The following is a 10049-nucleotide window of genomic DNA, read 5'->3' as shown; positions in this document are numbered from 1 at the left end:
GTGAAAACTTTCAGCAGAAGACTTTTGTGAAAATTATCGCCAGTATTTCAAAGTGAGAGGACAGGGAAAGTGGGAGTAGAAGAATCTCCGTGTTTTTCTTCAATTGCTATGGAGAGGTTTATTCACTGGCACAGAACTAAGCCAGCCCACTGAAAGGCAGCGGATGTTTTCCAGTCCCTTTGGGCGGGCGAAGCAGGTGCTGTTTTGTCTTACATGAACTGAACACTGAATACATATTGAAAAATATAAAGAACTGATATGTAACCCTTTCACCTGGCCATCATTCACCTCTGCCGGTGTAAATTAATGCTAAAAAAAAGATTAGCACATAAAAGTCAGGATGTGCCTGAAGAAGCAGGAATCTTACAGCCACCTTTACACTCTGAGCTCTGCCTGCAGTGAGCAGGCCATACTCAATATTGGGGAAAACACAGAGTGTTTGTCACGGAAAGCAGACTGTGGGTTTGTATTTCGGCAAGGCTATCTACAAGTGTGTAATCTTGCCAAACTAATGTCCTGGTACGCGTATCTAGAAAACGGGAATTATTCCAACCTTTAAGCTTGGGAGAGAAATGAGTGAGAAAAGCACGTGAAAACAGCTGGTCCCAGTCGTCTCCCAGTAACCCTTGGCGTGTCCACGGCTGTTGTTGGCCTCATCCTCTGCGGTCTCCAGCAGCTTGTCCGTACAATGAAGGTACTAAACCGACAGTCACCTTCCCCTGCGTGGGTACTGATCATTCATTGCCTTTCTGCTTCTCGGTGCTTCGGCCTTTTTCATTCTGCCAAGCAGCCAAAGTCTAGACTGCTGGGGGTAACTTCCAGCTGCGTTTCTGGAGAATTGGAGGGTTGGCGGGGGCGGGGGTCGGGGTGCGGAGGACACGGCAGGGGATGCTCCCCGCCTGCCTTTCCCAGCTTCGTTTGCCTGTGGCACTCTCAAGAGATGGGCACCAAACAGGTCTCTTTTGTGTCCTGTAGTAGCAACTCCAGTGCTAACAGGGTCGGGGGAGACGGGAGAGTGCCCGACATGACGACTGAGAAAGATTCCTGAGCTCGCTGCGTTCCTCCAGGGCGCCCTTCGGGCAGGCCCTGGGCAGCGAAGGAGTGCGGGCGCGCGGTGGCGCCCGGGCGAGGGTGCAGGGCCCCCGAACGGTCGGACGGGGGAGCGAGAGCTAAAGCTTGCGGAGCGCGCCGAGCCGCCTGCGCCGCGGCCAGACCGGGGGAGCCGACGCCGAACGGAGCCAGCCGGACTACAGGGGGCGGAGGCCGAGAGGGAGGCGGGACGGGGCGGGGCGGGGCGGGTGGCGCAGGGGAGGCGGGGGCGGAGGCGGGGGCGGTGTCTCCCCGAGCTGCGCAGGCGTCGCTCGCACCTTGTTGATTAGTCAGTGCTGGGAACGCTGCTATGGCGTTTCTCAGACCCGCGGCTCCTCCTCACACGCTCCAGGCGGAGGGAAGGAGGGGTAAAAGAAGGAGGAGGCGAGCGGGCGGCCGCCGCAGCTGCAGACCCGGGGCCAGAGGAGGAGGCGGAGCGGGAGCCGCCGCATACACCCCGGCCGCCGCCGCCCGCCGCCGCCGCCGCCGGGTTGCTGCGAGTCCTCTCCGGGCTTGAGGGCACGCGGGGCGCCCCGGCCATGTCCCGCAGCGGCAGCTGAGCCGGCCGCGGGCCCCCCTCCCTCCCCGCCGCCGCAGCCGCCGCGCCCCCGGGCTGCCTGCGGCCAGAGTGCCCGGCGCCTTCCGCGCGCCCCAGACCGCAAGTGCGAGCAGCGGCGGCCGCCGAGGCGCGGGTGGTGCAGGCGGCGGCGGCGGGAGCGCGGGTCCGGAGGAGGCGGGGAAGATGGACCCGGCGCCCTCGCTGGGCTGCAGCCTCAAGGATGTGAAGTGGAGCTCGGTGGCCGTTCCGCTGGACCTGCTGGTCAGCACTTACCGACTGCCCCAGATCGCGCGGCTGGACAGCGGTGAGTCCCCGCCCGCGGACCGCAGCCTCGGCGCGTCTCTGCACGCGTGTGCCCGGGAGGGTGGGACCCGGTGGGGAGTGGGCTGCCCGCCCCCCAGCGTTGGACTTGGCTCGAGCGGCTGCCGCAGCCCTGGCACGTCGCTCTCAACTCCCCCCAGCAGCAGCTAGAGGTGTGAAAATCAGAGCCCTAGTAGTATAATTTAAAAGGACGCAAAAAAAAAAAAAAAAAAAAATCAACATAAGGGAAGCCTCTGCAGATAGTAATCTTGGAGGCGAGCTGTCCCTCCTCACCCGCCTGTAAGAATTACTCAACCTGGGAAACCCTGTATGAGTTATCTTAGGCAACTTTCTTACAAAATAATTGTGCTTTGGGTGGCACCTTTATTTTTGGATACTCTCCTACCCCTCCGCCACAAGAAGGAACAGATTTTAGGGGAAAGGCTCCTGGGTGACCAAAAGGGATCACATTTCTCGGAGACCTTTTATTACAGCTTGTCTGTTTTGTTTAACTGAAGAGAAAGCAATTTAGGGCTGTGTGTAGAAAATGTTTTTAGCAGAGGTGATGGTATGCTTAAGGTTAATTATTAGCTTAGCGCCTTTCTAGCCTGGAAAAAAATTGAAAATACACCAAAACCTGTATTGACCTGGAACGTGAGCTCGGAACTAAGAAATGCTTGTGTTTCCTGAAATTGACAACCAGAAACCAACCAAACGTCTCCCAGCTGTTGGTTCTGCAGGTTGACATCTGCAAACAAGTAGATGGATGTGCATACTGTCAAGCGAATAGATACCTTTCAGTTTGAGAGTTCTGACATGTAAGGTGGCAGTTTAGGTGTGTTTTGTCCTTTGTGTTTTGGTAATAACTTCAGTTGATTTTGGCTTCGTGCGATTTCAGGCTGTTTGCAGAAACAGGCTTGCTTCTGCTGTGGGGCTGCTAGAAGCACCTGGGCGCAGGCTGGCGGGCAAGCAGATAGAGCTGTGGTCACACAGGCCAAGTCAGAACAGCACTGAGCAGGAAGATGTCATTTCAAGTCACAAGGACTTGGGTTACTCCTTTTGTGGAGTACAGGAGTGAGTAACATGAGACGTATAAACGTCCAAAGGCATTTTTGTTCCCGGTCTTTTCTGCGGGGTTAGATCAGACATTTGAAGTAATGATGTGAAAAATAAAGGCAGGAAAGTTCATGAACGCTGGAAAACAGTCTTGGCGTGTGTGTTAGCCTTGTTTGATTGGTGGTGGTAGTGGTGGGCTTTGGGAATAAACTAAGAGTTTTAAAAGTAGTAATGAAGTGCACGTGAGTTCAGGGAGGGTCAGGTGGTGTGTTGAGGCATTTCTGCTTAGAGTGGGCGTGCTTTAAATATGCGTCTATAGATCTGAATCAGAGAGAGAGAGAGAGAGTGAGTGTGTGTGTGTGTGTGTGTGTGTGTGTGTGTGTACTGACAGTGTTTCATTTACTCTTACACCATGCAAAATTGTGTATATTGGAAGGTTATGTGAGTCCTCACCTTTTCCTACCGTCTCTCATCTCTGCACACTTCCCCAGAACTTACTAGCTAGGTAGTGAACATTGGTGTGTGTGGTGTAAAAGTCACCCAAAAGTTTCATTAAACTGAAAGTTTAAAGAGGCTGAATACCAGTTGCAGAGGTATTAGCTTTATTATCCACTTTCCTCTCTCCGCCATTCATAAAAAGGGTCTGAATGAGCAGTGTACTCATCCCACACTTCTTTTTAAAATTAGGACGTGGGTAGCAAGTCTTAACAGCGTGTCCTTTCAAGCTGTGGAATGGATTTTGATCACTACGTGTAATTCCAATTCTTTATTGTAAGTTTTCTCTTATTCCCGCTTGAGAATCACAGTGGCATACACAAATTTGGAATCATAGCCAAATACTGCTTTATACCTTGCTTCTTTCACTTAATCCCATCGTATTTAATTTTTTTCTTTTTTTTAAGCTGCATGATGTTCCATGGGAAGATGGCTGTATATCTAGTCCCCTGCAGTGGACATCAAGTGGCTTCATTTTTTACAACTATTAAGTTGTGATGTAATGAATACTCTTGTACATAAATCTGTTTGTTTGGGTTAGTATGTATTCCTTCCCTGCTGAGTAAGCATGTAGATCCGTTTTAAGTCCTTGATACACATTGTCAAATTGCTTTAGAGGTTGTACTCATTTATACACAAATGAGAATTGTGGGAGTACCAGTGTCCCTACAGCCTTAAAATAATAAGTATTTTACAAACAACCAAAAAAAAAAAAAAAAAAAAACTCTGCTAATTTGAAGGGGGAAGTGTTAGATTACCAATTACTTTTGGATAGATTTTAAAAGAACTGATGATAGATTCCATGCTTATGTTTTAAAATGTTTCACAGCAATGCTTAGAACATGTTAAGGATATGCCACCATGCTGTATGTGAAATTTGTGCAGTCGTCATTCTGTGTATTTCCTTTTGCCAGTTTTAGTACTGCAGGTACAGTTTATACACGCGCACCCTATACTTAGACATGAAAGGTAGTCATTTTCCAAATCACTTGTTTTCAAAGAGGTTAAAGAAATTGAAAAACATAACAGTAGTTGACATTATGTCAAGAGAAAACTGTTGGCTATTTTAAGCAATCATTAAAACCATTAAACATCTGATTTCATAACTGTCGATTATTGAAGGCCTACTATGTGCTGGTACATTTCTAAGTGCTTGATGTATTTTGTCTCATCCTTAGCACCCCATTTTAAGGACTTTGCGAGCCTTGAGATTTAGAGAAATAGGGCGACATACCTAGTAAATGGTGGACTGATTTTCAGCTGACTTTCCGATTCTAAAGACGCCTTTTATCTCAAACTGTACTACCTCCTTCTACTAAATGGGAGTAGATTTAGAGTAGGTCTAACGTCTGCTCTAAATAGCCCCACTGTCTCTCTGAGAGCTTGAGGACAGGAAAGTCAATATTTTTAAAAGAGTGTAGACATCGAATTAAGCGCCGGCCTCATCCATCATATCTAGACGATTTTCTGCTTCCTAAAGGAGTGGCTGAAAAGAGGTAAGGGGCAGAGGAGAAGAGAGTACAGAATCTGAGAAAGAAGGAAAAAAGCGGAGTCTGAGGGCTTAGGGTATGTAGATGTGTCTGTTGACATTACTCCTTAGGACATTTGCCATGTTTAACATACTAACTACACAATAAGTAAGAGCTTTCCAGTTCTTTGCCTCATGCATGTCACTAATGAAATGCCAGTCAGACGCATTCAGTATTCCATCCCCAGTGGCAAAATTTGTCATCGTATAAGATAAATACAAAATTAGTGAGCCTTTATGGTATGGTCTCATGAGTCTTTCTGGAGACTAAAAGGAAAGTACTCCAGCGGTTCTCCTTAGGAGTGAGATACATCTCTTCAGCCAGTGTCTAATCCCCGTCAGCAATGCAGTTAAGATCGGATATCTAACTTCATCATCAATCTTAGAAACTTGGCTGCAGAACCAGGTTCAACAGATGTGTTTATGACCAAGAAGAGGGTGGAGAGAATGCTAATCCTCACCCCATCATCAACCCATCCTCGCTCAAAGCTAGGTAGGTGGGGAAATTGTTCTTTCTCTGTCTCTTCAATATTTTGTTTTGGAAGGGCTCTGAAGGGTTGTTCTACAGCAGTGTTCTTACAACTTTTTTGTTCTTGTAGTGCCTAAAAATTCTGTAAAACCCTGTACCCTAAGCACGTTTTTAAGTTCATTGCTAAAAGTTTTCATCCTAAGTTTAAATAGTTGCAAAGGATGTCATTTTTCAGCATACTGTGACTGTTGACTTTTAAAATTGTTACATCATTTAAAAAACTCTGTAGTGGGATCTATATTTAATTCCCAGTATCATTCATTTTTAAGAATGCAGGAGTAAGTTCGTAACAGTAAAATTCTTACATCTTTCCTTTTTCTCCTTAAATTCATATTTCCATTTCCCTTCCCCTACAGAATTGTATCCCAATGTAATATAGTTTTTTTGTTTATTTGTTTGTTTTGGTAGAAGGAAGGATTTATTACTTGCAGTAAATAAAGAGAACACCGGAGATCTTTCCCAAAGCAGTGTCTCCCAATGTAATATAGTTTTATGCATGAAAGTGTCTTATTGATCACTCTGTCTTATGTAACAAAAAAGAATATAAGTTGAAATGTAGTATTTTGTATTTCTTTTGGCCTTAAGGCTCTTCTTATTTAAATATTTCAGGTTGTTTAAAACAAACAAGTAGAAATTACCTGTCTTAGAGAAGGAGTTACCCAAATGCTGGAGACTTGACTCCTCAACAGGCATCGGCGTTTTTATTTGTTCCTTTGTTAGTCGCCCTGAGCCCTGTGTTCATTACCCTGGGGTAATGAAGATTAGAAAGATCTGGTGAAGGTGATGTAGATGCATTGCTTTTGTAAAGTGGGAGAAGGACCTTTGCGAAGGGGAGGTGATGAAGGACAGCTTCCCTTCGTCAGGAGATAGATGTCCCTCCATCCCAGTCTTGGTTTCAGGCAGATCAGTTTTCAGACAAGAGAATATTTGGAAGTTGGGGATTTAGAAATTGACTCACTTATAGCTGTGATGGTGAACCCCTTGGGAAGTGTTGGCTTTGCTTCAGACACATATCCCAGTTCAAAGAATGCTGGTCTAGAGCAGTGAAAGGTGAGCTTATGGTCCTGTCTGCTGAAAGAAAGAAGAAGACCAAGGCTGCATGAACTGCCAGGGAGAGAGAAATAAAGATGGTGGGCGTTGGAGGCAGCTGCGTATAAATTAGCAGCAGTCTGTCCCTCCTAGCTTTGCGGAGGAATCAGAGTTGACTCTAAGCCCCAGGTGTGTTGGGACTGTGGGAGCTTTGGTATTTGCTTTCTGCTGAGCTGCTTCTCTAACTTTACCATGTAAGTGCCGGGGGTCTGATGGTGCAGAAACAAGGTGGACACTCAGATGGCAGTGAGGGTCCACGTGGCTGTTTGCAAATGTCAAAGGTGTTTATAGATTCAAGTTTTATCTTTGAAATTAATGTAAATTCCCAAAATCTGCTCCATGACTGGTGTTACTTTAATATATATTAAAAATTTTTTTCTGAAGTAACTTAATCTAAGTCTTTTTCCGGGAAGATGTGCTATGCTAATCTTTGGTTTCATTTCCCTTGGCATTCTAAATTGTAAGAGGATGCATATGCCCCAGGTGAGACAGTTGCTTAAAGGATACTGGATTTGGAGCCTAGAAACCTCCGTTCAGTTACATGCATTGCTATTTCTTAGCCATGTGATCTTGGGCAGTCTCTTAATCCGTTTGATTGGTATTAAAGTTTTCTCATGCAGAAAAAAAAATGTACATTATACTTGCCCATGAATCTCATAGTTATTCATTAATCTGTTTATTCAATAAGCTAATATTTATTAAGGCCCTACTATGTGTCAAACCCTGTTATAGGTATCAGGACAGTAGCACGGAACAAATCAGACAAAAACCTCTGTCCTCATGCAGCCTACAGTCTTATGTATCTACTTACTATGATAGTTAAATGCAATAATATATGTGAATACATGTGTATTTTATTATTTTTTTTAGTTAATTTATTGGTTTTTGGCCGCACCACGTGGCTTGCAGGATCTTAGTTCCCCCACCAGGGATCCAACCTGTGCCCCCTGTGGTGGAAGCTTGGAGTCTTAACCACTGGGCTGCCAGGGAAGTCCCAATACATATGTATTTTAAAACAATGTATATGTAAGATTGACATAGTGCAGGCTCAGACCAGTTGATGGGGAGGCTTCAGAAGCCTCCCCTTCTGTTGCCTATCATTTAGGCAACAGAAGCCCAGTGAATAATAAATAGATTTTGCTATCCTTACAGATAAAGAAGCTGAGGGAAACGTTCTGTGTGACTTTAGTCCATTTCCTTCTGAGTATTCCAGGTTATTGACTTAGTAATGCACAGGTTATAAAAAGGTGGTGTAAGGTCTTTATCAGAGAGAAAGTCTTGTAAACTAACTCAACCAAGATTGGGTTTGGGAGAGACAGGAAGTTAGTTTTAACTTTAGGTTTTAATTTAATCCAGAACCACATGTGAGCCTGACCTAGTGATACTGAGACACTGGAATCTTTTTTTAGTACATTCTCATCGATGCTTTTATCGGATTGATGATGATTTTCAGAGCACCTATAGTTGGAGAACTGTTAGCAGGAAAGAAGTGCCTAGTATGATGTTATACACAAGGTGGGTTATGAAGAAAGTCTCTTGAATATTCTTTTATATACCATATACTTTTACTTTCTTCTCGTTGTCATGTATTCTAGTTGGCCATGCCTAAAAATTATGAAAAAAGAGTAGGAGAGGACCTTGTGGAGGACAGTGGACGGAGGTAAACATTTAGACCCACAAGACGAGATTTGGACATGGCTCCTTGAATGCTCTTGCTTTTCAAGTAAGATGGCTGTTTTGAAAGTCTTAAATGAGTATCCACATGACCAGTAAAAAAAAATCTTAAGATGCTCAGTTCATCTGTAAAAAGAAAACTAGTTTGACCATTGTGATCAACTGCATCATAGTTTAAAGAGAGAGTATTTTAGTCTCTTTACCTCATTTGGCTGCCTTGTTGAAATAGCAAGTTCTAGTAGACCAGCTTGTAAACTCGTTTTTGTTTGAGATTCTTGAGGTATCTGTCTTTTCACTTACTAAGCTGCAGTTCTAGGAAGACTCATAAACTCCCTCTCGTTTTCAGCAGGGCTATCAATCTTAAGAAGACCAGCTATTATATGCAACTTGAAAAATAACTTTTATTGCTGGTTTATGTATTATTTTGTCATACTTGACAAAATATACCTGCTAAAATATTTTTTAAATCTCATGGGATTAACTCCTCTTTTAGATGACATTTCCACATGAAGATGCTCCCCCCACATCTCAGCCTCCACCCCTGTTCCCAGTTTCACAAGATTGTTTACTCGAATTTCAGGTTAAAGGTATTTAGGGTAATTTTTACTGTTTCCCAGCTTCTAAGCACAATGCCTGGTACATAGGAGGCATTCAGTAAGAATGTAATAAATGAATAAGCAAATCTCAGTATTAAAATTTTTAAGGTCCAAATTATCGGTATTACTAAAGCTATGACCTCTGCTAGTCTGACATAGAATTTCACACTTGCTCCACTTGAGATAAGGTGGTAGGTCCTAAAATTAGCAGTAGGAAAAATAGAGACTGGTAGAGCATCATGATGAAATAATGATTCTTAGGGTCATTAGTTATCAATATTGTAAATAAGTTATTTCTAGAAATTACAACTCATTTTTTCAGATTTTTTTGCTTTCTTACTAGTTCTTTCATTTTGAAATTAAGACGCCTTCTTTACATACTACATGTAGCTATGTCATTGAATTTTTAATCTTATATCACCTAGAATACCATAAATCTTTGGAACTAGTCAACTCTTAAAACAATAAAGAAAAACCCGATTGGATAGTCAGCTAGCCATTTAACTATCCATTGTCTCATCTTCTCAGGGCACCAGGGATTTTACTTCTAAGCAAAACAAGCCACTTGGTTTAAGTAGTGTTACAAAACTACAACTGCTAATTTGGTACAGTTGTCATCTTCCTAGAATAGCCCCAAGATTGACTTGAAACTGTAGTGTCTTAATCCCAGACAATGAGTTTCCTTTTCTGCCATTGCAGGAGTATTACATAGTGGTAAAATAAAAAGGAAGAACCAATATTCCTGAGCCCTTTTCTAGTTCTGGGGATGAATTACTTTATATATACTTACAGGACAAGTCATTTTAATTGATTCTGCTACTTTTTAAACCTACTTTGAAGTATTTAAATACCACTTGGGCTTTGATGACTTGAATGGTTGTTTAATAAATATCAAGTTATTGAATTCAAAATGCAATGTGAAGTCTTATAGTTATGAAGCTAGTTGTTATTCAGGCTAATATTTAACGTGTACAGTAAGTTACTACGATTAGCCCTGGTTATAGCTTAGAGAGGAATGTAATTGTGAGCAGTGCTTATGTTTGTATCCTTGTGAAGATTTAAAATAGGTTATGTTCTGTTGTTTTTTTCCACTCAGTAGAGAAAAATTTCCTTGGTCAGATTTTTTTTTCAAGG

The 10049-nt window shown here is 43.5% G+C and overlaps 1 protein-coding gene across 3 annotated transcripts in view; it reads left to right on the top strand.

The window, feature by feature from the left end:
• Positions 1-1392: 1392 nt before the first annotated feature.
• GAREM1 (GRB2 associated regulator of MAPK1 subtype 1) overlaps positions 1393-10049 on the top strand; it is a 211412-nt gene continuing 202755 nt past the window's right edge. For all 3 annotated transcript variants that reach the window (XM_059893923.1, XM_059893922.1, XM_059893921.1), the window contains exon 1: positions 1393-1952. In XM_059893923.1, the coding sequence (XP_059749906.1) occupies positions 1832-1952 (121 nt within the window). In that variant the 5' untranslated portion in view covers positions 1393-1831. The remainder of the gene's footprint in view (positions 1953-10049) is intronic.

Source organism: Balaenoptera ricei, chromosome 14 (genome assembly GCF_028023285.1).
Source record: "Balaenoptera ricei isolate mBalRic1 chromosome 14, mBalRic1.hap2, whole genome shotgun sequence".
In the NCBI taxonomy this organism is placed as follows: domain Eukaryota; kingdom Metazoa; phylum Chordata; class Mammalia; order Artiodactyla; family Balaenopteridae; genus Balaenoptera; species Balaenoptera ricei.
The sequence above is the reverse complement of the archived record's forward strand: the minus strand, read 5'-3'. Positions and strand labels throughout refer to the sequence as shown.